Source organism: Aplidium turbinatum, chromosome 9, assembly GCF_918807975.1.
Source record: "Aplidium turbinatum chromosome 9, kaAplTurb1.1, whole genome shotgun sequence".
Lineage (NCBI taxonomy): Eukaryota > Metazoa > Chordata > Ascidiacea > Aplousobranchia > Polyclinidae > Aplidium > Aplidium turbinatum.
In genome coordinates this window covers 10,248,585-10,274,953 of record NC_137480.1, presented here as the reverse complement: position 1 = coordinate 10,274,953, position 26,369 = coordinate 10,248,585, and the positions used below count along the sequence as shown (strand labels likewise).

The 26,369-nt window shown below is 36.4% G+C and overlaps 1 protein-coding gene across 1 annotated transcript in view; it reads right to left on the bottom strand.

The window, feature by feature from the left end:
- LOC145776670 (gamma-aminobutyric acid type B receptor subunit 2-like) overlaps window positions 1-23,323 on the bottom strand; it is a 29,012-nt gene extending 5,689 nt beyond the window's left edge. The window contains exons 1-13 of the mRNA XM_082587901.1: window positions 23,210-23,323; window positions 22,533-22,670; window positions 13,467-13,631; window positions 12,402-12,467; window positions 11,615-11,800; window positions 11,414-11,542; window positions 9,806-9,916; window positions 8,883-9,018; window positions 8,626-8,779; window positions 8,114-8,246; window positions 7,612-7,719; window positions 7,061-7,183; window positions 3,278-3,385 (exon numbers count right to left, since the gene is read on the bottom strand). Coding sequence (XP_082444027.1) covers window positions 3,278-3,385; window positions 7,061-7,183; window positions 7,612-7,719; window positions 8,114-8,246; window positions 8,626-8,779; window positions 8,883-9,018; window positions 9,806-9,916; window positions 11,414-11,542; window positions 11,615-11,800; window positions 12,402-12,467; window positions 13,467-13,631; window positions 22,533-22,670; window positions 23,210-23,323 — 1,671 coding nt within the window. The remainder of the gene's footprint in view (window positions 1-3,277; window positions 3,386-7,060; window positions 7,184-7,611; window positions 7,720-8,113; window positions 8,247-8,625; window positions 8,780-8,882; window positions 9,019-9,805; window positions 9,917-11,413; window positions 11,543-11,614; window positions 11,801-12,401; window positions 12,468-13,466; window positions 13,632-22,532; window positions 22,671-23,209) is intronic.
- Window positions 23,324-26,369: the final 3,046 nt, after the last annotated feature.

The following is a 26,369-nucleotide window of genomic DNA, read 5'->3' as shown; positions in this document are numbered from 1 at the left end:
TTGTGAAACCGAAGCTCATAGCTTTCCATATCAAGACTGACAAGAATAACACTGATCTACCAAAAAATCTTTTTTTTCTGCTGTTCGGACTTTGAAAACTGATTTAAGGTAATTTTGGGGTGCTGAATCCGAACCTGAACTCAGATTTTCGCTATCACATCAGATTTTTGAGATATGATATAACAAAAATGCTTTATTTTGCCAAAAGTGGAAGATTTGGAGTTGTGTTTACCACCAGCATATGCAGTGCTACAGCGAAAGGTTAGTGTTAGACAGGCCAAAACAGCCTAAATAAGGTTACTGGACAACCATTGCCATAGGCGTGCTTAAATCTTTGAGGTTTCATGCAAAACATTGACGGAGGAGGGGGGCGGGCGGTCAGTTATACTTTTAGCCTACTTTTTAGCTTGTTATTACTGCCTTGTTAATAATGTTGCTTAGAAAACAAATTGGTATCAAAATTATAGTTTGGGGGTGTATTTCAACTATTTATGCAAAACATGACCTGGATTTCGGGATATAGTACTATGTGTATGTGTGATAAACGCAATGTCAAATTTTCCACTTTTGACAAAAGTGACAATTTGTTGTTATCATATCTCACAAACCTGACGTGATAGGATAAATCTGAGGTCAGATTCGGATTCAGTATCCCAAAATTACTCTAAATCAGTTCTAAAAGTTGATACAGCAAAAATCGTGTAGAAATCGGAAAATGGGGTTCAAGAAAGAACAACTATAATTTATTAATGTTGCCTTACTCTTCTTTCCTACCTACAGCTTGATGCCATGCATTGTGAGAGTATTTGACGGAATAGTTTGTGAAAGTTGTCTGATGTCCACTGTCCACTAATAAAGGTTTTCTTTAACATTCATCACATTGACAATCATTCTCTACAAGTCTACAACTTCACATCCAATCATTCTGCTGGTTCGGTATTAGTTATTTACTATTTTGTACAAACCGCTTGCAACAGAATCTAAACTTATTTAATCACTGAAATATTCTGTTATTGAATTGCCATCCTAATAAAATAGACAAACTAATTATGTAACATAAGAAATAAGAATAGTTGAACAATACTTGAATACGATCGGATGCCTACTCAAGATCATATTGTTTTTGAGTTGTTTTGGTTTGTAAGCTATTGTCACACTGGAGTTATTTTGTAAGTCTTTCAAGAACTAGTGCGCTTTGAAATGGCTTTGACTTAATAGGATTTCTTTATGTGAGATTGTCTTTGCCTAATATACTTTTCTTTGTAATAGGCTGCCTACATGTATCAAGATATACGCTGCCCTCATGAGCATCAAGACTAAGGGTGTAGTCTGGAGGCAAAGGAAGCAAGCCCTCCCGAAATACTTTGAATCTACATGTTACCAGTGATGTACGCGCATGCAAAAAAATATTGACGCCGTCAGCGTAAACGCAAACGTTCGAAAAACCATACGCCGTAGCCTATGCGTCAACGTAACTTGTAAAAAAAGTTGGCGGCGTCAGCGTCAGCGCATACACCAGCGTAAACTCATTTTGTTTGCTAGATGCCAACCATTCACACTGTATAAACCACTCGAAACAAACAAGTTTTATTTTGAATTTCTACGAAAAAATACAAGCATCTGAAAGTGTTCATCTGACCTTTTGCTGTGTTTTGGTTTCAATATATCTTTGCCCATTGAAAACATTCTTTTAACTTATTCAAAATTTGGAAAGTTTGATAAAAAAAAATCAAACAACAGCTAAGACATTAAAAAGTATGCGTTGACGCATGGCCACCTAAAGATACGGCCTGATTTGTCACATTTTGCAGAAATTTCCAGGTTTTTCTAACTTTGGGCGAACGTTTAAATAAATTTTTCTAAAAATTAGATTTTTACGCTTTCTTTATTTTTTTCCCCAGATGACACAATAGGTTTTAACATCCTCACATGTTGAAAAACAAAGAAAGTTTGATTTCGAAGATTTTGGTCAGACTGTTAATTTTCAATAACAGTCTGAATTTGCGTTTTTCAACTTACTTTTTCTCATTTGCTACTGCTTCCTCAAAGCAACAAAAAAGTTTTATGTCATTAGGAAACCGTAAAAAGTAAAAACATCTCAAAAAATGTCAATCAAGCACTAGCAGTAGCTGTAATCAAAATCTGCAAAATGTAACAAATCAGGCCGCATCTCCAGGTGGCCATGGTTGACGCTATGCGCTAAAAAAAACGCGAAAACTTTACGGCGTAAATTCAAGCGACAACTATCCAAAAAAATGTGGCCGCAAGCGTTAGCGTAAACAAAAAGTCTACGCCGCAAGTCTACGGCGTATACGTACATCTCTGCATGTTACCTTCTGTTACAGCTTTGATAGAGTTTTACTATGAATTTAGGTTGATAATGCTCTCAAAATGCCCAATTTTAAAGTATTTTTCAAAATTTTGTGGGGTAGGCTCCCATATTTTATAAGCGCCGAGATGTGACTGGCGTCATTAGTGAGCTTAAATGTGACTTCACAAATTCTTTTAGACAGGGTATTCTTTACTGCTGATAAATAACAGCACATTTAAGAAAGTTATTTCAAACTGCAGCATATTATCACTTGCTTGAGAAGAAATGAGGAAAGAAAAAGACTTGACGTTTTTAATCGCATTCTTTTTCTCGCACTCAATTCCGTATGAGCTTATTATTATAAACTCAGCAATGCATTGTGTGATACTTCCACTTTTGCCAAAAGAGAAGATTTGCAATCCTGTCCATGTCTACTTTGTAAACTATAAAATGCACTGATGTTTTTTCTATAGCGTAGACATGTAAATGAAAATGCGTTGCTCAAGCGCATACCCCCGAAAACCGAAGTATCGCCGCTTGATCTTTAGTCGGGCGTTGAACCACTGAGCTAACACGGCGGAAGAAGTTTGGTTGTCGCTAGCCTTCATTCTGCTGTTTGGTTCATTGTCTTCCAGATCAGTTGCAGAAATGTCTTCTATGCCAGCCTCAAATATGATAATCCAGCAGCAACGTTTCAAATCAAACAGGTTTAGACAAAATCTTTCATCTCAAACAAATGTTTAAGCTATAAGCTACAATTACAAAGCGCTAAAATGTCTGAAAACTATTCTACTTAACTGCAAGATAAAATATAATTGGCCACGTTGACTTTTAACACCTTTTAAAATATTTTTGGAGTGCAACCAGCTAACAAATTTTTCAGTATTTCTTTTGCGTCAGTATAGGCTAAGTGTAGTTGTATGTGTATTATTTATGCTTTCACGTAACAAATACGTTATGTCTTACCAATAATATTCCTTTATACGCACAAATTGCACCCATCCATATCATCTCATGTTTGCTTTTGCAATATTCTATTTGATAGATTACATAGCTTCCATTGTCTTGCCACATCTAAAGATAATTATAATAGACTAGTTGGCAAAATCTTTTGCTTGAAAAGCTTTGTCACTTTGTAAATTGAGTAGTTTTCAATAAAGTTTTCTGTTACAGACAAGTTGCTGTTTTTTTTTCAGAACTCAAGCTTTTACATGTAAATTATAATTTTCTGGAAGAATCAGCCTTAATTTTTGTAAATTCGTGATAAGAAATGCATTTCGCTTTAAAACGTCAGAGCAACATTACTTTTGTAAAATATACTGTATATAAGCTTCGGTCAGCTAGAACAGGGGTCCGCAAATACTTTTTGGTGCGACCCAAAAAGCAATCCTTCGAAGTCTTCGCGACCCAAACGTTTCGGAAACATATAATTTTGCGCAAAACACTTTGCAAATTAATATCAATTCCAATACGGTCGTCCCCACTTATTAAGGCCACATCGGGACCGGACGATTTTGGCTGCGGGAGACAATTTTCTACCACTTCTATACCTTCAGTAATTCCGGAATGGACCAAATTGGGCTTAATAAGCGGGTGGACCTATTAACCGTGCGCTTCGTCGTCGTGCAAGCCTCTGGGGCCGAGGGTTTACTGTATCCTTTTACCAGCCCAGACTCAACATGTTCCCGGACTACACTGGAAGGCTATTAGAGAGCAGCCAGTATTTAGTTTCATCATCCATGACACGCAGACCTTCCACTCTGTTAGGTGGCTTGAAGATGGTACAGTTATTGATGATGTGGTCTGCAGTCTGTTCCTCGGCATCACATTCACAGGAGGAGGAAGAGGCCAATTCCCCAATGGCGCATGGTTGACCGGAAAAGCCCGACGCCCATACGAAGACGGTTGAGGCGCACCTATGCTTGTCTTTGTAGTGTCAGGCCGATGGGGCATGTGTCGGCGTTGGGGATGAACGAATGAAGTCCGGTGGTACTTGACTTCCTTTCAGAATTCCATTTATAGTCCGCCCAAGTAGCCGCAGAGATGAAGTTCATCTGCTGCGTTGATCAGAAGTTGAGCGGCTGGCACGAATGGTTGTCTTGACTTCAGTCGACTGGGGTGCTGGTTTGGGGAAGCAGAGATCTTGTGGTGGAGAAGATGGTTAGGCTTTAGTGCCCGTCGGCTAAGAAACAGAGTGGCTTCTTCGTGACGAAGCTCAGAAAGTTGGATGCCAGCGAGAATGGCAAAATTATCCAATGGTGTGGGACGCATGCATCCGGTAACTGTGCGCAGGGCGCTGTTTATGGCAGTGTCGATGTTATGGCAGTGAGCACTGCAGCACCAAACAGGTGCACAGTACTCTGCTGAAGAGTAGACAAGGGCTAAGGCTGCTATACGCAAAGTGTCAGCCCTCGCCCCCCAGCTGTGGCCTGCCAGGCGCTTGAGTAGTGCAGCGTGGGATGTCATTTTCTTGCGCAGTGACACCAAATGGTGGCGGTATGTGTACGATTTGTCTAGTGTCACCCCAAGATATTCTGGTTCGGGGCAGAAGGTCAGAGGTTTTCCATTGTTCTGAACATGTAGCTCACGATCAACTTCCCGACTGTAGGCTATAGGTGGAAAGCTGCCGCCAAAGTTTTGTTTTCTCTCAGTTTCAGTCGCCAGTTCTGGAGATAGCCTAAGCTGAGAGAGTTTTCATGCCCTGGCTTAAGCTGTCTTCCAGGCTATATATATAATTGTGGGCTTAACTACTGTACTACAATCGAAAGTATAAATTTTCTTGTAGCCTACCAAATTGTACGAAACTCAGCACATCAAAGACTATATGATTGTATTTATTTTTGCCATACAAGTTATATTTATGGTAATTTTAAACCGGTTTGCGACCCACTGTGAATGGTCTCGCGACCCAAATTTGGGTCGCGACCCAGTATTTGCGGACCCCTGAGCTAGAAGACGGTCTCCTCGCCACGTTCCTACATCCTTAAAAAGAAAGAGATCAATGATATGTGTATTAAAGTTGCATTTTTTGTGTCCATAACATTTTCGTTTTTCTTCTTTTGTCTAATTGCAAGAAATTTTGTACCTAGCTGAATTTGAATAACTTAATACTTCAGAGTTGACAAGATATAGCAATTTAGTATCCTTTGAAGTATTTGTATAGTATTTGTAGAAAGAAGTTCTTCCTGGCAGTCAGCACAAGGCTGTAGGCTACTCGCTAGAACAGTAAGTAATTATCACAGGTCAATAGCAAATTTTAATCAGAGATGGCTTCATGCGTCCCTAAAAGTATTTCACTTTTTTTTCTAGCACATCACGTTTTTAAGATATTTAGCCTGCATTTTTTGTTTTTAGTTTGATTTATGAAAGCTTGGGTTTAGGTTAATAATCCAAGATTAACTAATCCTCTTCTTGGACTCTTTCAAAAGAAGCCTCAGAGCTGTTCTTTTCCACAATGGTAAGATAAAACCAACCGTTCGTGTTGCACACTCTGTGTATTTGAAAGAATTTTATGAAGATATTGAAATCCTCTTCAGTGCGATGTAGTACAGTGTATACAAATGGAACAATTGTGGAAATCTTAAAGTCATTGGCATTTTAATGGGAATGTAAGGAGGGTTCAATAAACACAGCTGCTTTCTCTGTCTATAGCAGTGGTTCCTAACCTTTTTGTTGCCACGGACCCCTTTAGACAAATTATTAATTCTGTGGACTCCTACCTAATTTTTTCCTGAAATTCAATTAACAAACTATTAACTATTGTAATAATTATGCTACTCAACTACTGTAGCCTACTGTGCCATATTGCATTGCCGCTATGACTCCTGCGGCAAATATCAGGTTTAACAGTTGCTCAAGTAAGAAAATGAATGAATTGTTCAAGAAATGTCAGCAGTATTTGAATATTAAGGTGATCCAAAGTGCCATGCCAAAACTTTTTCAACTTAAGCAAATTTAATGAGAGGGCTGTTGTTGCCTTTCCTGAACTAGGAAACGACTGAACTGTGGTTGAGTTTTTGACAATGCAACACGCATGTCATCTTCAACGTCCAGGCGATTTCATCAAGGTAATCACGGACCCCGAAATGCTTTCTCACGGACCTACAAAGGGTCCGCGGACCCCAGGTTGGAAACCACTGGTCTATAGGATAGTTTTTCTACTGCAGAACACTATGTCAGAAGAGACTACTCAGCAAAAGACTTATACATTCTAGGAAAAGCAAATATTAAAAGTGTCCTTTTAGTTGAGCTTAACGATGTATTATTGCCACCACTTCATAAAAAATTGAGCTTAATAAAGAAGTTTGTTGAACAGCTGAGAAAGACTAATTCCAATGGTTTCCCCTTTCTCTGCAACAAGTTTCCCAAAATAAGTGAAGCAAAACTAAAGAAGGCGTCTTTGTTGGGCAACAATTTCGAGAAGTTTGGAAAAATCCAGACTTTGAGAAAGCGCTAACTGCACTCAAACTGCGTGCTTGGAAACCGTGTGGCCGAGTGCAGACTTTTTGAGCAATGGAATGTTATAGTCTACCTTTATAGGAGAGAGTTGGAAACTTGCTTAAAGCTTACAAAGAGATGGGCTGTCGCATGTCTTTAAAGATACATTTTCTTCACTCACTTCTAGATTTATTTGTATCTTTGATAAAAAGTTTAGTATAAATATGTTGACCAGTAATTTGCGATTCGCTCGCCATCGCGGTGTAGCTTAAATTTTTATAAATGTTTAAGAAGTCTTTAAAAGTATCTTACTTCTGTGCTTGAATTTTCAACATGCCGCTTCATTGGGTCCACCACCGACCACGTGACTAGAATGCTGATGTCGATTAAGACGAAGATTCCAAGCATTGCAAATAACTTGAAGTCTTTGATGATCTAATCAATAACAAAAGTTCAATACTATTAAGAGCAAGTAGGCTACGTGAGAGATTTTTGACTTCAGTACTGCAGAAAAACTGCAGCCTACGAGTAGGAAAAGTCACTAAAGGTAACTATTATAATTTTAGCTTTTCCGCTAAACCATACACCAACGGAAAATGGCTTCTTCCTCTTCTTGTGAATGTGGTGCCGAGGAACAGACCACATCATCAACAATTATACCATCTCTAGCCCACATAACGGAGTAGAAGGTCTGCGTAACGTGTATGATGAAACCAAAGACCGGCTGCTCTGTAGTAGCCAGTGTAGTTCGGGAACATCGTGAATCTGGGATGGTAACAGAATAAACCCTCTGCCCCAGAGGGTCATAAGATGAAAAAGAAGACCCTATATGGAGATAGAGCTATAAAGATAAAGTTAACTACCTTTTTTTTACCGGACACGTTGGTGAAGATCTCGTAAACTCTCCAGGTTTTAAGAAACATTGTTCCAAATGCCAATGTGAAAGCACAGGTGGGGACCCATTGACGTAGCTGAAAAGTAGATCCAGGTGAAATGACGTCAAAACCTGTTTCGATCGGTTTCAAGTCTTTGCTATCTAACGCAACATGTACAGTATTAAGTGGAGCTAACCGAAACAAAACATTAGAAAATTCCAAATGTTGGCAAGGGATTCTTTAGTTTTGTTTTTTCTTCATATTTTCTTGGTTTTGAAGATAGGGCACTTGACCAAGTGCTTCCCTTTGATCCGTTACTCGTCGGGGTAACTTCACCTTAGCCTACGTTGTAGCCTAGGTAGGCCTTCCCTTGTATCAAAACACTACTATTTAAAAGATATTTAAAAAGTTTTGATGTTAAGTATAGCCGACAACTTATATCTGTATGAGCTTGTTATATAAACCTGCTCACATGAAGGCGTGTACGTACCTTGCATAGTGCGTCATATACATGTATTGATACATATCTGCTTTCCAAGCCTGGCAGCAATAATGCAATGTAGGCAAGGATGCAGCCAATTGCTATTACGTTGTTTAGGTTTGGACTTGAAATCTTGATAACTCTGTAAATTGTGGAAAGAAAGTATGCTGTTCTTGTTTGGCAAGTTATACTCATAGGCTACTTATGCAACAATGCTGGTATAGTAAGGTCTAGCTTTGAGACAAAATCGATATTATCCAACAAGTTCTAACTTCTCATAAAACATCTGAACAAAATATCCAATGGATTAGTAAGATACACTTTCCATGGGTATGGCTTATGTTTATAAGTTTTGGAAATTGTTTTTTTTTTCTACATTTGAACTTGCGCAATAATGAAAAAGTAAAATCCACTCGACAAAATCATGAATGAGCTCTAGCTGTAGGCCTACAAACCTACAGAAAGACAAGCAAGCTAAGCTACAATCAGCGTATGGTATAGGCGCTTAGGTATTTTCTTACTTGTTCTTGCTGTGTGTTATATTGAATACCAGAAAGAAAACTGCAACCAAAATCCAAATTGCCGAAATAGAAGCAACAAAGCAAAATGTAAAAGGGGAAAGATAATTCATTTCGAAAATTGTTTCAATCGTAGCCAGTGGGGGACCTTTGCCACCTGAAAATAAAATCATTTACTTGTTTCATTTTTTCAACATAATCAAAGCATAAAAGCATGCTCGTTATAAAAACCGTTAATAGTTACGATAATTTGATCTCACCTGGCCACAGAGGATTCGCTTCTGACTTGTATACGTTATCCGTTAGATAGCGCCCTACCGCTATGTAGCTTCCATTGACAAGCTGCCGACAGTAAACAGTCCCATTTCTTTCACCACGATTGAAAGATACAGTCCCCTATGTCAACATCAAAAAAGTATTTAAGTTTCGTCAGCATAGGTTACCGAATGAAGACAAAACGCTTTTTTTTACAGGTAAACCCGAGTGCTGCCCCTGCACTAGCTAGGTTACTTGTTAACAGAAAGTAGCTCATAAGATATCGCCTAAATTTTTTATGAAAAGCTTGAAAAATCTAATAAGTAACAAGTCGCTAATCAGCGTTGAAAAACCATAAAAGATTCATTTTGTGAACAAAACGAAAAGATTGTTATTGTCAGATAACAAAAGCAGATCTGACCACTTGCACCTGTTTGCGACGTATACGCATAGCCAAGCACACACGGTTTAAAACGTTTGTAGGTTTAGCTTTGTACATTTTGCTCATTACTTTGAAGAATCAAATATCGTAGTAATTTTAATAGCCTACCTACAACATGCACCATTTTAGTGTAAATTACAAAAAGAATGTTACTATCAAAAGAACCACAGTAGCAGATCTAGCACGTGGATTTGTTTAGTGACAAAAGATCGTTTTTCTTTCATTTTAAGACGTGCCATACATCAATTGCTTCTTACCGGAAAACAACCTTCCACTGTCCCTTTTTTATTGGAAGAAGTGATAAAATCAAACTTTATTTGACAAGACAAATACAATATTAAAAGTAAAGGTTTGAGAGTAAGACCACACGAGAATTCAGGTTTATTATAGAGCTTTCGCCAAACAAGTTTGAATTTGTTAGTATTTAATCTTGATTTGAGTACTAGGATTTAAAATTTATTTAAAATATCATTTGACTTCAAGTACCGTTTGTCCATGGAAAGAAATTTCATCAAATGCACAAAGAAATCTTCTTCTGAATCTGGTCGCATCATCCGTTTGGTTGATTGCTGAGCGACAATGAAAAGTCGCATTCTTCTACACAAAGCTATCTTAGATGGCTGTAATCTTTTGCAAGTTTAGTTCAAACTCATTACCACACAAGAACTTAATGTCTCAAATACAGGTACTATTCATTAAATACCCAGGCTGCTTCACCCTTATTGAGACTATTAGAAGGTTCTTATTCAAACAGAATCGGAATTGAAATAAAGTTTTAGGCTACATTATTATTGTCACTATGATCTTGCGTACAAAACTAACGAAAGCACAAAACCATTGTGGTTAAACAACAAAACCAGGCTATATGCAACACTTCATTTAATAGCAATCAGTTCAGAAATACACAAAGGAGAAGGAAGCAGTTGGCTATGTCATGCATGCATATCGCGACCTGCATAAGTGCATAACCAAGCGCGCCATATAGCACTTTTACTGGCAACAATATAAAAGCGTGATATTCAGTAAGATAAAATCGAGGTATTTAGGGTTTCTCATCTTTTAATGACCATGGTCTTCCATACAACACAGCGGTTGGATAAGACTAACTTCGTATTTAGGCGGATTAGAGTTCTCTAGAGTTATTCGATAAGTAATTTGCCAATTAATAATTAATATTCACTTTTTTCTTAGTTGGAAAGAGGCTGCAGAAGCTGTTCTGGTTTTATTAAAAACTCTGTCAACTAAAATAATTCGCTTTTTCATTATTAATGACTTTCTAACGCTCATATTGACCTACAGAGTTTCATGCATTGACAAAAACAACCCTTTAAAATTTGGTAAGTATGTAAGACACTGTTCTGAGGTGGTGTTGGTTTTTATCTGCAGCTTTAATGGGAGTAATCTACTTTTCCACTGTAGAAGCAGTAACCCTACGAAGAGCTACATTTTTTTTTTTAAATCATTTCCCACTACCACAAAAAAAATACTTCAAAACACTAACACACACAGCGGAACGGTTCTGTTAGCTCAGTAGTTAAGCGCTCGACTCAAGATCACGCCGCGCTGGTTTGGCTCTTGGGGTGTGCGCTTGAGCAACACACTTCATGACTGCTTTCCATCCAGCGGCACCCAGTGAATGAAATAATTCTCCAAGAACAACATTTCAACAATCGAAAATTTCACTCTGCCAATCTCGGTAACTCGCCCCGCGTCAAAAGCCTCCACAAGTATGCGAAACTACCAGGAATAACCAATCAAAGGCTTTGTCAGTCCGAGGATAAAGATTAAAAGCTAAACTAACCAAACCCATGCTTCTACAGTAAAAATGATAGCCTAAATATTTTGAGACTGGATGAAGTTTAAGGGACTAAGTTAAACTTTCATTTTATTGAAAGTCGGCTTTCACCCAGACAAATTTCGTCACCAGCTGTGTACATTTTTAAATCTTCACTAATTACCAAGCAGCAACACCAAACCTGCTCAAACAAATATTGTGCAATCTATTCCACAGCGAGCCTTTCTTGTGGATCTACTAAAACCGCCATGTATTCTACAGTGATATTTTTAACGCATGTTTTTTTTTATATTTCTTACCTTCAAGGTCTTCTTCAAAGCCATACCCGTAGCCAATAGAGTATCGTAAGCGAAATATTTGATAGAGTTTTTGGAACTGCTGCGCAAGTTTTCCGAATTTTTAGAAAGAAAACTTTTGAAGTTTTTTTTCTGCCAAAATAAGGTGGTGACTGTTAAAATATTGGAATAGGTTTAGAATTTAAAAAAGAATGTACAATCTACCTGAACTTTTTTACCAGGAAGGCCTGAAGTTTGCACGTCAACAAGAATGTGAGACGACGTAGCGTAATACAATTCGCTTGCACTGCAATTGAAACCTTGATCAACTTCCCACCATTTGTCTGGAAATTTTCCAGAAAATATCCAGACTTTCGAACTCGTAGACAATGAAGGATAAAATGTATGAATCTGAAATCAAAATTTAACGTCACAAAAACATGCCAACATTTCAATGTTGCAGTATATTGAGCATGGACTATATTAATTACAGTCGAAAAATCGCTTGGGTGAAAAAAGTTTGGCCCAGTACGAACACGCTAACATTGTACATCAACCTTATGAAATATGAAGGGTTTATTATTCCAACCAGTGACGTAACTAGAAGGAAAATTTTAGGGGAGGGGGAGCAAAAGTAACTGTTTGGGTAATGTAAAGGAACTTTTTAAAATTTTTAAGCAAAGAGTGTGTTTAAAAATATAGCTAATGAATGCAGCCTAAACATTTAAGAAACGTCATTCAACATGTAATACAATGTCATTAAAACGTTTTAATAGCACTGAAAACCCATTTTATGGAGAAACAAGATCAAATTTTGGGAGTTGCTTTTTTAAGCCCCCCTCCCCCCCGTGGCTACGTCCTTGACCCAACATTTATTTATCTTGCGACACTTCTGAAAACATTTTACTAGGAATCCGACTACCAATCGTACATTAAAGACTTAGGAACTTAAAGGCATTTCCATGAAAACATAATTTAAGTTCTTTTTAAGTTAAAAAAAAATCAATTGTACCTTGCAGAACAATTGACGGGCTTCTTGGCTTGTTCCGAGAAAAACTTTAATATTATTTCTTGATTTCTGTTGAAACCGAATAATTTAGAAACAATTTAAAATGAACAAGAAAAATTATTATTGAGCAACCTACATGCAGTAGATAAACTGAGTAGCCATTTCAAGTCAATCTATTCGTTTCAATAACGCCATATAACAAACAAGCTGAGAAAAAGCAATTGTCAAAACAATACATTGCATAAATGTATAAGTCTTGTTATTCAATGCAAGCCGAAAACGTTTGACTGTTAAACTATTTGTAAATATTAAAAATATACTGTTGTAATGCTCAACCCTGTGGTACTGTTGTGTCTTGCCTGTCTATTATGAAAGAGTCTCCATTAAGACTTTTTTGAACTCATTAAATCAAACTCTGGTCCTGGCCGCTTGTCTTAATCTTAAGCTATGCAATGAATGCCGTTACAAAGGCCAACGAGCCTGCATGAAGAAATATAGACAAGTAGGATATCTCCACATTAAAAAATAACAAACTTCGAACATTCACTCACGTTTAGCTGAGCTAAGTCGGAGTCGTGATGAAAAATAAAGCCAACACCGATCTTTATATTATTTTGTTCAATTATGGACAAAAAAGTGTTGTAATTCTGGAAATAAAATACTACGTAATTTGTAAATTTTTCCTTTTTATTTCTTTAAAATTATTATCAAATAATCTCACATGTAACACAATCATATAGGCCCAGTTTGTATTGTAATCAGTCGACCGTCAAAAAATAGTCCGTTTACAGGAGTTTACAACAATTAATCACAGGCTGTTCAATCCCTCAAAAGCTTTAAACTTAGGCTATCACTGGTAGAAAAACATTTGAAAATCTATTATAGACATTGAGAGCTTGTTCATTTGGAGTTAGACAATTGAAAATGGGATCCTCACATTAGAGTGTGACTGCCTGATCAACTGTCCAATGATTTAACTACAGTGATTATAATAAAAAATAGAAAATGATTTAGCTCATGCAATCATGACACATTGTAGCTACCACTTCCTATTATTATTTAGCCTACCTCTGAGCACTCGGGAGTTGATACCACATCCACAACTTTCCATTTGTAGTGGCGAATGAATGAAGCAACAGCAAGCAGCTGTGAATACATATCTGGTATAGTTCGAACAAATGTCGGATAAATGTTGTGGTTGGAAAGCTCAATATCATCTAAGTTGAAAGAAAGCTGCAAGGGAAACGCAAGCATTTACCGAAGTCTAGGCCAGGAATCGGGCCAGAGTCAGAGTCTACACTTGACACGCTAAGTAATTTTCACTGACACGCAGTGACATCTTGATCAGGTGTCGGTTGTCAAGATAAAAATTTCGTAAAGTATTTGTTGGTTCTTATCATAGCCTTGATTTTTTATACTTTGTAGCAATTAATTACTGTATTCATTTGAAAACAAAACGCACAATTGGTCTGTCTGCACTATTGAGATTGTTGACCGATCCTTTGGTAGGGGAAGGGAAGGTAATTTGATACACTTTTAACATTTTTGCCTGTTAACTGAAAATTACGTGACACAAACTATTGATTTTAAGCTGAAATGAAAGTCTGATCCCTTACACACTTTTTAAAAACATTTTCACTTTTCTATTTTTGTTACTTTTTTTTTAATTGAAGTTTTAAAAACGTCACTCAAATGTATCAATTTACCTTCCACGGAAGGTAAATTGATACACCCGGAAGGTAATTTGATACAGTAAAACTAATACAGAAATCCCTTTAGACAACAAAGCAATAAATGAAAATTTAATATGTGGTTGGCGTGCTTGGGTGCAAGGATGACTGTTGAGGACCATGTGTGCGGCGAAGCTTCTGCAGCGGAATGGACATGGAAAAGATCATTGGCTGGAGTTCTTATTCAAGGGGGGTGCTTTGCGCTGTTCTCATTTTTTGAAAGCAGATAGCGTGTAAGCCTACGAAAGCCCATATAATTGTTGTTTTCCAAAGTAGCAGGTCTTGTTAATAAAGAATAACTTATTTAAATCAACTAGATCAATGACAACATTTATTACAGTCACAAAAAAGAGTTTAATATACTGTATCAATTTACCTTCTCCACATGTATCAATTTACCTTTTTCAAAAAAAGTTATAAAGTTCTGATTTTTGTATGCTTGGATGCACATTGCAGAAAAAACGTGACAAGCCCTTGAAGCCTTATCAATGAACTGTCAAATGAGTTTGGTTTCATCTTTCAGGAGCTTTTCTTTAATTTTCCAGACGAAAATAATCATGAGTTAAAAATTTTACGAAAATACTCAAAAAACAGACTTTTACAATTTTATGCCATAAAAGCACGAGTTAGCTGCATGGTGCAATTTTTGTAGGCATTATTTTCACAGATCTTCCACCTAATGACAATATTTTTGTCTAATATTTTTTGTACATTTCTGTAGGGGGGGTGTATCAAATTACCTTCCGCATCAAATTACCTTCCCTTCTCCTACTTAGACAGTACAGTTAGACCAACTAGTAATGAACAAAGGATCGTCGCAGCATAGTAGCAGCTTAGATGGTCAGGCAGATCTCCTCCATCAGTTTACTACTAAAAACCTTTAAAGACAAAACGCACAATCTTGCCCCAAATTTTCATTCTAACATTTAGGGTACGACTTACAGCCTACGCAAGGTACCGCATAATTGCATCTGAAAAGGAACAAAGTTATTTACTTTGCACGCATTGAATTTACTATTAACTCTGCTATAACATACAAATTATTGAGTTTAATTACTATTTCACGTTAAAATGATAGTGATAATGAGTTTGAATTTCTCTGTCAGATGCCACAAACGAAGTATTTAATATTCAATATTACGTTGCATCACAACACTGCGAATAATATTTTTGCTTAATTTTGTCCAAAATTGTTTGACACTTGGGTTCTTTGGGGAAGGAGCTACAATACAATATCATCTTCAAAATCTAACGATTGCGATATATTTCGATTTACAGTAAGTCTGCTCAATCCAAAAAGCGTTGTTACTATATTCAAAAATCTAGCAACCGTAGGAGTTGTGCCTTTTAGCGGCACAATCTAGTGTACTCTGGCTTCAGACACACATCCAAAAGAACCGCAAGAACTTTTTGGATAAAACGTATTTCCGAAAACACTTTTTCTGTGTGCTCAGAAAACCTGCATCATAAAAAAAACTCTCAAAAATTATCCCAGAATTTTCAGTTTTGCATTCACCAAGGTATAATCTATCCCGTTTTGTCCATCACTGGTACGGTACAATGAATAAATTAAATTATGGAGAAAGAAGAACCTAAGTTAAGCTGTAGAAACAACAATTTGTCATGTAGCAGCACTAGCGAATTAGAAAACAAGAGTCTTGTTTCATTTACATCTGTCTTACATTAAATTTTAATGAGAAATTAAGGCTAGGGTTTTGCCAGTTATCCCACAACGACATTTGCTAAACAAAAAGATTAACTCTTCAAGTTTGCTTTGGCTTTATGCCCTTGGCTGATCATTACTGTCGAAAAAAATCCATTAAGTCGCTTTATTGGTTTTTCAAGATAAAAAAAGCTAATGCGCTCAAACAAAGCACAACTAATTTCAAAGATCGATCGCTCGGTTGCTTCACCTGGTCAAGCAAATGTTTGATGCTAAAGCAACTTTCACAGCCCGCCATCTTGTAACTTACAACTTACAAGTAGGTTGGGACAGTTCGAGACATAAATACTTCAAAATTAAAAATATTAGGTTTCAACCAAATATTGCTTGTGTGTGTATGATTTCAGTCACAAAATTTCCTCAGCAAAGAAAAAAGTGTTTTTAATTTGGAAATAAAACAATTTCGTTTCTACATTGGTCTTGAGCCACATTCTCCGAAGATCGTTCAATTGTTCGGGTTTACGAATAGTCAAAACAACAATAGCCTATTTTGCAAATTGTTTCTGGCAAAATAATACCTTTATTGTTTCGTTTCAGCGCTACACCCTATTGTCTTGATTTCGCTTCGAGTTGCGAGTTTCTCTTTAGTGTTATGTATATGAAGTAGCCTGATATTTTTTTTTTATTTCTCTGCTTTTACGTGTGGAGATGAGCAATTACGTCGTAAGTAAATTGCCTTAAATCACCACACTTACGTGTCTTTTAGCACTTTTGTGTTCTGAATATTGTACTAATGAGTTTAATTTGTTTATGTTTTACATTTTGATTTGGCCTAGTGGTACTGCCACTAAGATGACAACATAATGTTTAATAGCCTACTCTTGTTGACAGCCACAAAACAAAATATCGTATTAAATTTCGTTTTCATTTCGAAAGTTTGCTTGTCAAAAAAACTTTTAGTTTCATATTGGCAAAAAAATGGAACTCAGACAGGCGTTCTTAAACTAAGCTTGCGAAATATTTGTAATAAGTAAACCCAACTCTAAGTTCAGTGGCCTTTTAATATAATAATCTAAGAAGAAATTTTATAATTCCAAAGTGAGTATCTGATGGATTCCATGTTTTTTAATGTAACTTTTTTGAAAATAAATTGCTCTTCGGTTTCCAGAATTAACCTTTAGTTTTCTTTGCTTAACTCTGATGATGTCAGGACCCTTAGCGTATAAAATAGCAGATGTTATGGGAATAGTAAGCATGTTAGAATTAGGTAATTGCCAAATTAAAATTAATGAACAACACACTTGCTCAGAAAGTACATGCTCATACAAACGCCATCAATTATGCAGCATGGCCAGTTTCATTTTATTTTTCATACCATTTATGTCAACCATAATGACGTTTTTTAATGTTTAAAACTCAATTACGACCAGTAGCGTTGACGAGGAGGTTCAGAGGGTACTTTTGGAAGCAGGCCCAGGATAATTTAGGGGCCCCTCAACCATTTCAAAGGAACTTGAATAAACCACCTTGTATTTTTTATATAGGGTGCGTTTTTCTTAAAAGTGTCTAAATTTGGGGCCTGAGAATTTGATAGGTACTGGCCCCGAATTATCCCTTCAACCGGACTAGCTACCACAATACGTTTTCATGTTGAAAGCATTTACAAAACATGAAAACAGTAAGCCCAAGCTTGTTGCAAATTTTACAATGTTTTTGTTGCGCTTACCAGTCATAGACAGGCTATGATCACATAATTACGGTATTTCCAAATTTCATAACCTACCTATAGGCACATTAGTCCACATACCGCTCACGAGGAGAAATGCCTGTTGTTTTCAAAGTTCTTCCTGCGTAATTACTGTACGTGGCACTGACACGAACTGTTCAGCAAACCCAGCCACGCAAATAAACAAATTAAGCAGTTTGCAGTGTTGTACGCGTCATTGAAATATATTGACGGCGTCAGCGTCAGCGCGAATTGCCTAAAAACTTGACGGCGTAAAGTACTGCGCAAGCTCTTAAAGAAATTGACGGCGTCAGCGTCAGCGCTAATTTCTAGCGCTATTTTTTGCCAGCGTCTTATAAAACGGAAATAGCTCAACCAAGTTTAGGCTAACAATAGCTATAAATAAAGAGCAGGTAGGCCTATTATGTTTTGAGACTGTATTGTAATTAGCTGCTTAGCTTATTAGTAGGGCCATTTTAATTTGACTTGGCCTAAAAAAAAAATTTGTTGACTTTATTTTTTATCAAATTTTGACTTTATTTTGACCTAACGAAATTGCTTATTTATAGAGGGTACAGTTCTTTCTTGAATTGATACCACTTACCAAAACATAATATTTTGTCGATTTCGGACCCAAACGTAATACTTTGTCGAAAAGTCAAGGTGTTTTATGGATTATAAAAAGTTCGTTGTGTTTTATAGCAATAGGAAAATCTCCACTAATCTAACTTTTGCTGAAGACAGAAGACGATTTAGCTTGCTTAGGCATTTTTGTATTACAGAATGTCAGAGGCTATTCCTAGAATCAAAACTGTTGATCTTCGAAAAGACCATGTTTGTGAAGAGGGAGTGTTTTATAAAAATTATATAACGACGTAACAATGAATAAACAAAGGACAATTTGCGATAAAAGTTACTGCTGATCCGTGGTCATTGTGACATATTTTTTGCTTTTATGGGTTAATATGGTTTAATTGTGTCGCAGTTCCTGATTTGCAATGCTTCTAACGAGGATTTTGACAAAAATTCCTCTCTAGAAACACAGAATTAAGTTTGTTAAAAGCCATAATTTGACAAATTTTGACTTTATTATCAATTTTGACCTATAAACTTCTTAGAAACAGTCCCTTAGGTGCTGAAAACAACTTTATTCTTTGATTTGTGGATAAACGAGGTCATTAAAAAAATTTGACTTTATTGACTTTTGCGGGCCCTGCTTATTAGTTATTTCCTTGCAGAAAAACAAGCATTTCAAAACGTTTGTCTGACAATCTGCTGCGTTTGGGACGCATATTGTCCTTTCCAAGTGAAAACATGCGTTCCATAGCAGCGCTGGTTGGTATTGGTGTGTTGTATTTCAAAAACAAGTTGAAAACGTTTAGGCTACTCGGAAAGGTATCACTGTTCCAAGCGTGCTGTGATAGTTTAGCATGTATAAATATTTTAACGAGGTCCACTGCACCAATATCGCTCTTTTCAGGGGCATAGAGCTCTTGAAATAAAGTATCTTCAACGTCCACGATGCCATTCATGGATTTTTCGCTTTCTGTCTCTGATCCCTCGTTCTCAATACATGGGTGATCACCATTTCGCAAACTTCTTCCGCGTGTATTCCAGGGAGCCATTCCAACCAACGCAAAAGCCGGTAATTCGGATGAGTCGCGTTGGCCAGAATACATTGTGAAACTCTTATTGTGTAACGAGATTTTCCACGAAAAAAAATGACGCATAGCGCTTGACGCTTAAAATCGGCAAAATAGTTGACGGCGCTATCACTTCCGTCAACTGAAAAATAAATTGACGGCGCTAGCCTCAGCGTCAACAAAAAGTTGACGGCGTCAACGTACAACACTGGCAGTTTGCAATGTTATTTATAACTGCTTTGAGACTATTGACAACACTCTCGTTTGTGTTTGCTGAACTACGCTTGAGCAACTTATAACGGCCCACCTTGACAAAGCTTTACTTGGGACAAAATTTTTTGAAGGTTTATTTGTAGTGCATGCTGCTTTCTCCACCTGCAATTTCCATTTATCTCGTTTGGTAGTTTCTGCGTTCTGTTCTTCGTTTAAAAATTACACTACTGGTAATTTCTATCTAAATTTTTTGCCTTAATAAAGGAGTGACTTGTGAAGGCTAAGAATGGACATGTTTCTTGCTTTTAATACAAAGCGATTGTCTGATGCTTATCTAGCCAACATGTCATCAGAGGAGCGCATCGCTTTGCTAATTGGATATCTCGAGAAAAATCTCGTTCAGTTTTTAAACAATAGCATCACACTAATTGATATTGACAACGAAATTAGTAAAGTCACTTGCCATCAGAGAAATGCCTATCAATGAAGAACAGGATACAAACAAGCTTAGATTTTTTTTTAATAAAATATATTTTTACAAGTGCTAATTTTATATCTATAGCTTTCACGGGGTAAACATAGCAAGCTATGTTATGTTAAAATATAAATAAGGGACCTGTACCATTTATATGTGTAAAAAAAATGCAGTAAAAGGGCTGCCAAATTCGAATTTACGTAGACTTTTAGACTTTGAATTCATTCTACAATGGAAAACTCTTGTAAAGGCTACAAGCTACATCTCGGTTGCAAAATTGCAAAAAATGTGATCCTGAAAAAGATATTAAAAATGGGATTTTTTCTTATAGCAGTCGTCTGTCAAGTACTTTCCATACAGATCTCTATTAAGCAGTTTTAAGTCAATTGTCTTAATTGTTTAGCATTATGTTAAGTTTGATACTGACTTCTTCACATAATCGTTTAAACAGGTATTCATCAATTTGAATAGTAAGCTATGCTATTCAACGCAATAGGAGAAATTGATAACAATTTGAAGTCAAAAAATTAAGGGCTATCGACTTTGGTCGGGCGAAAAATATTCAACTCCTCGGTTTATAACAAACCGACTTCGACTCCGGAATTAAAGCGATTTTAGCGTATCCGGAGTCCTGATACGCTAAAGCCTCTCCGACTACAAGACAAAGACTACTCGGCTTTTAACTGGTCGACTCCGATTGCAGGCATGCCAAAATTTCTCCAACTCCGACTCCACAACCCTGCAAAAACAATTTCACTTCAACGCGGTGCAAACTTGAAAACACTGGGACGTGCGTCAGCAGGCTAATGAGGCTTCAGTGAATCTAGTAGGGCCAACCACACGCTAGTGAAAGCCTACTGGTTATGAACAGACAAAATAAATGTATCAATTGTTGGTTTGCTTCTCATCTCCATCCATTGTATTGATGTCGGTACAGAAAAAAAAAACAGAAGGAAAGGTTTTGAGTAATAGAAATAACCGAAAAGTTTTATCTTATCAACATACAACATATGCACTCTTGGTAGAATTGCATCAAATCGTTCCTGTGTTCAACATCAAGTTGTGGACCTGGACATCCTGTGCGTGCTAGAGTCTCGAACGATGTTATACCATCTAAAGGACTGACTGTTTTTATTTCTGAGCTTTTATTGCTCGAGCAAGTAAATTTATGATTTTTAATTAGGAACGACTCATGCTAGCACGATTAACACGCTACCTGTAAATAATTAATGTCTTTGCATGGCACAGCGTTTGATGAAGTTTTTAATTAATTTTTTCCTGAAATAAATTCACTATTCAACGCAGTCAAGCGTTGATTTGAAATCAAAGAATTGCGTTGCTTGAAAACCAATTCGTTTTACTTCTGCGCAAATTATTTTAACAAAAGAGATAACGAATGAATGGCGGCATGTGCTTCCATATACATTAGCGATTTTCAAATCTCAGACAAATGAATCAGTTTGATAAACTGCTACCGACAAAAGGTTTTCAGGCCATCAAATCCGATCAGTCACACGAGTTTGATAAGTAATGGTTTCTTGGCAAGTCACAACAACGTTAATTTCATGGTCTAAAAAACATGAAAACTTAAAATGCATCCGCATTGTGAGACACAAAAGCATTTTAAATTTTTTGCAGGTCACTCACAGTTATTATGATAAAAATAAGAAATATTCAAAAAAGACGTATTTTTTACGTGTATTATAATAATATCATCGTTCAGATGTAGCAGATAGCGATTAAAGTGTAAAAATATTGAAGCCTTGAGTCTTATTTGAATTCATCTCTGCGCTGTTGGAATCGGAATTTTGTGTTTGTTTTAGAATTTTGTGGCTGTGCTAGCTGGAAGCATGAATCCTGCAACAAATGTCGAGAAATGGCCAACGAGGCTGCCGCTCAGGCCCACTGAGAACATAGGCCCATCGATAAAAACTTAATAAGGGCAATCGACCTACAATTGAAAATCCAGGGATTTTAACCGTTTTTTTATATCTGCCGATGCTTTCCCTATGCTGTACTGATGAGACATAACATTTCAGACAGCAAATCAACCATTGTTTGTGTTGACTCAACGTCTGCTGACGTTAAATCAACGTGAAAAACGGTTGATTTGCTACAACAGTAACTAACTGTTGCAGTTGGAGTATACTGAATGCAAGCAAACCTCATTTTAAACTAACCCACTTAGCAATTTGTTTCCAAACCTTGAAGGAAATTTTCGTCCAAGAAAGTGGAAGTTCTAACTATAGTCTAAAATAAAAAAAACACTTTCTTCACATTTCCTTTCAATAAGCTTATTATGCAAATTTAAGGAACGAGATAGAAGCAACCATAATTCAAGTAATTGGTAAAAGAGTATTTTTGTATCTTTTCAAGGTTGAAATTCCTAAGGAAAAATGTATGATCAGATTCTCGCCAACCTAAGCGAAGAAAAAATATATTGTTGCTTTCTATAAAAACAATTTTTTGCAGGAACCATCTTCTTTGCAGGTGATGATTTTTGTCGATCTTTACAGAAAAAGGTCGTCTGTTATAAGATTCAAGTCAATTTTCATTCGTTATGTTTTACATCTTCTCTACTTTTTTAAATTACAAATACATTATGTATACACTAAATTATGTTAATAGAAATTTGGAACGTTACTTCAATCCATATTCTCCAAAGTGTTGATTGAAAATCTTACCTGGACCAGGTCCCACCATTGGACAGCTTGAGCTAACGTTCTTGCTACGTCATAGCACGATGGACCAATCACAGCAAGAGTTTCGGAACGTCTGTGGATTTGTTCGAAATAACTTTGTATTCCATTTGCTGGCCGACACTGGAATTGAAAGATTAATAATTTGATCAAAATTCTTCTTAAAAGGTAGTTTTGTTTTCAATTGAGAAAAATATCGCTTCACGTTTGAAATAGGGTTAATTGTGTATATATATTATTTTGGGATCAAATGATTTGGTTGGTGGCATTGAAGACGGCAAGGTCACATCAGTCACACAATTTTAGAGTCCTATAGCATATATCAACGTCGTATGAAAACAACGCAAATTTGTTTAAGTTTGCTAAAAAAATACAAATTTGTAGGCCTATTCTTAATGTCAATAATAAAATGAAGCAAATATTTTTCAAGTGACTTTTTTCATGTTGTGGACTATATTCAGTTTTGTATGACTGGTGTAAATCAAGCCAAAGAGTATAGTTTTTGACACTTTTACTGAATATAAGTTTAGTTTTTATATTGTGGGCCCTGTCTTGTTTATTTCTTGAGGTCTCTTGTGGTTTTCAAAATTACTTAGGAAGCACAGATGGTTAACATTATTATGGAGAGTTTAAACTGACGTGGACATTAAAAATAGCTTTACCTCTGGGATTTGTACGTTGTTGAAAAATTTGTCATGGGCGATGCCAGCAGATGTCAGAAAATGCATCAACCAAAACAGGTATACATCTTCTGTACACACCAAAGACCGATCCATATTTACTGGATGCACTCATTGGCGCATGAGCTTGCTATCTTTACACTTTTAAAATTGGGATGATTGATCTCGCCTTTGTACATACTCTGTCTTCCATTTTTTTACCGTATATAGTCTACTTTTTTTCTAAACAAATGTTGAGAAGACGTGGTTTTGCAATAACAGAGCGGAAATGTCGACCGGAGCGCAAAAGGTAATGCAATACAGCAAGAAGCGGGGCCGTTGATCAAGCATTCGACCCTTGATCAAGCATCCAAGCATTCGACCCGTTGTATCTCCAAGCAAAGATACAGTTAGTCTACAAACACATCTGATTTATGCGCAAACTTTTCACAAATTAGTTTAACCTCTCTTCTATTCCGATTATGATGTTAGTTCTTTCTTGTGATATATTAGATAAGTTAGCACACTCTTTGCATGTAAAAAATGTAATGCAATCATTTAACTGAATTGTGTTCAAACCATGACGCACAGTGACTTAAAGGTGCGACAATTTGCTAAGAGGAAAATCATCGTGTTTATCTGTCATTTCAAGCTGTTTGATTTATGATCTGACCAAATACGCATATTTATAAAAGCAACTTTACCACTAACGTTTGAAAGAAAATTAAATCACAAATTAGTTTGTATAATTCTGGCTCTTGTGATCTTGCTCCCGAAGCGCTTGATCAGTCAGCTTATTTATAGAGATTGCAGTTGTTTTCGTCATCGCACATGCAGTAGGCTGAGTTTCCCGTCTGCTGTGTAATTGCAGCCACTGGGACTACAATTTAAAATAGGCCTATCTTAGTGCAAAGATTTAAAATCTGAAATTACCATCGTGAGATTTTTGCGTATGCGATTGAAGGGACCACCTTATGCAGACATAAATCAATAAGCTGCAACGAATGGCCAGCAGATCAGCGAAACTCAGAAAACCTGATTAATTTATGATCTCGAGATAAACTAAAATTTGGAACAACATCTTTAACTTAAAACATTAGTTATACGTTTTTGGTTTAAAGATAAAAATTATTCACTATTTTTTGTTACCTTCCGAACTCTTGCTAAAGTGCGCATTCGTTTCTGAACACGTTTGTAATACGGTCATGATACGTTAAGAATAAGATTATTTTATAGGGCACAGGTGCATAACAATTAGAATAAGAGTGCCGGTTTGGAAGTCGGTCTGAAATTTATCATCAAAACTTGGCAATTTGCACACTATGAAACTGTTTAATTTGTTATAGTTACTATAACTAAATCATGTTTCTTTTTTGTTTTTTTTAAAGAAAAAGTAGTTCTTTTCAAAACAATGTCACAATGAAAGTTTTAAAGAAAATTCAATTCTAATTTTGTTTTAAAATATCATGGGATATTGTGACACTGCAGTCAAAGTGCTTTAGAAAAAGAAAAATGAAGAAAGTGCAGAAGAAAAATGAAAACATGTCGCGGGTCAAGGTTTTGGTTCCCGTCATTGCTATCTTTACGTGATGTTCAGAAGTTAATCTGCTGAGTGCTGACCTTTGGCCTTGAATATTTCAAGGACGGCCTGACGGACAACACTGAGAACACACTTAGTTAAGATTACGATCCATTGCAACAACATTGTGCTTAAAAATATCACGTAGTCTGACAAGTCGAACAATTTTGTAAAACGTCTGCGTCATTGGCAGAAGGAAAGATGGTAAGACTCAACCGTGTTTTTTTTTTCAAATTTTTAATTCACAGTTGTCAAAAACTTGGCATCTATTGCAAGGTCATAAGTTTTCCAGCACTGCAGATGGATGGTTATCCAATTAAGCTTGCAGATTACAAGTGAAAGCACTCTCTTTTAATAAGTCTGTTGATCTTGGAAAGAAGATCAATGATCAGAAAATCGCGTTGCTCGCCTTTCCAAAGGGTAGGAATTGCACTCTAAACGTAATCATTGCTAAATAAGTTGAAGTAAACGTCGGTGTTGACAAAACACTCAAGATATTTTATCAAGCTGAACTGAAATCACAAACAATGGGGTGTGATAAAATGCTGTTATGACAAAAAGATATTTGCTTGTTTTCTATTTGAAAAGATCACTAGTCAAAGAAAAGGATATTTTTTGTTTTATAATAAAAAAATATGGATTTTCTTACTAAAAACTTGCTTTGCTCAGTAAAGGTTACTTATTATTTGTTTCCGCGTTAGTGCAAGATATTGTTAAAGTAATATAGATTTTATAACATTTTTGGTCGGAAATATTGATCTGCGAATGCCTTTTAAAAAAAGAATAATATTCATTAATATTCTTGAAAATGGACCGGCAATGTCTAAGAAATGAATAAAATTCAAAAAAAGAGTCAATACAGGTTTAGATACCATTTCGATTGAAGACAACTTGGAAAAAGTGCAATGACTTGGCAAAAAAAAGGATTTTTTGTTGCAAGTATTCTTTTTCAATATTACGTTGATATGAAATTACCACCATCAGTAAATACCGAGTACAATGTTGCTCATAACTTGAACCTGCAGCTTCGAGCTATGAGCAACATTTTTTCTTGCCATTTTCAAATTTTATACCATCAATCAACTCTTCCAGAAAATACCGGAACTAAACTGCTAATGTATGGAAAAATTAGATGTACTTTTTACCACAAAAATAAGTACCACCACATGTCGACAAGGGAAAATACATAAAAGTTTATACAACCAACACAACCGTAGAAGACCTTAATGACTTGTGGATATTTTAAAGGTTGTGAAATCTGCCAACAAGCAACATTTTTGTGACCTGAGTGACCGCACAGCAAGAATACGTACATGACGCTCGAACGGACATCGATTTGGCATTTTCGGAAACACACAGCGGCGTCTCACCAAAACACTTAACGCATATGCTTGTTGGTTGGCTCAAGAATTGGCTGTCTTTCCTTCCAATTTATCCTAGTTTAAATCACCCATCTCAAGTTTCTCGAGAATAAGTTAGAACATGTAAAGTATGACGTCCAATCCAAAAAACGTAAAAACAACCGGCCGTATTTCAAGATGTGAGGCCAAAAGAAATTCAAACAGTTGATTTCAATATCTGGTA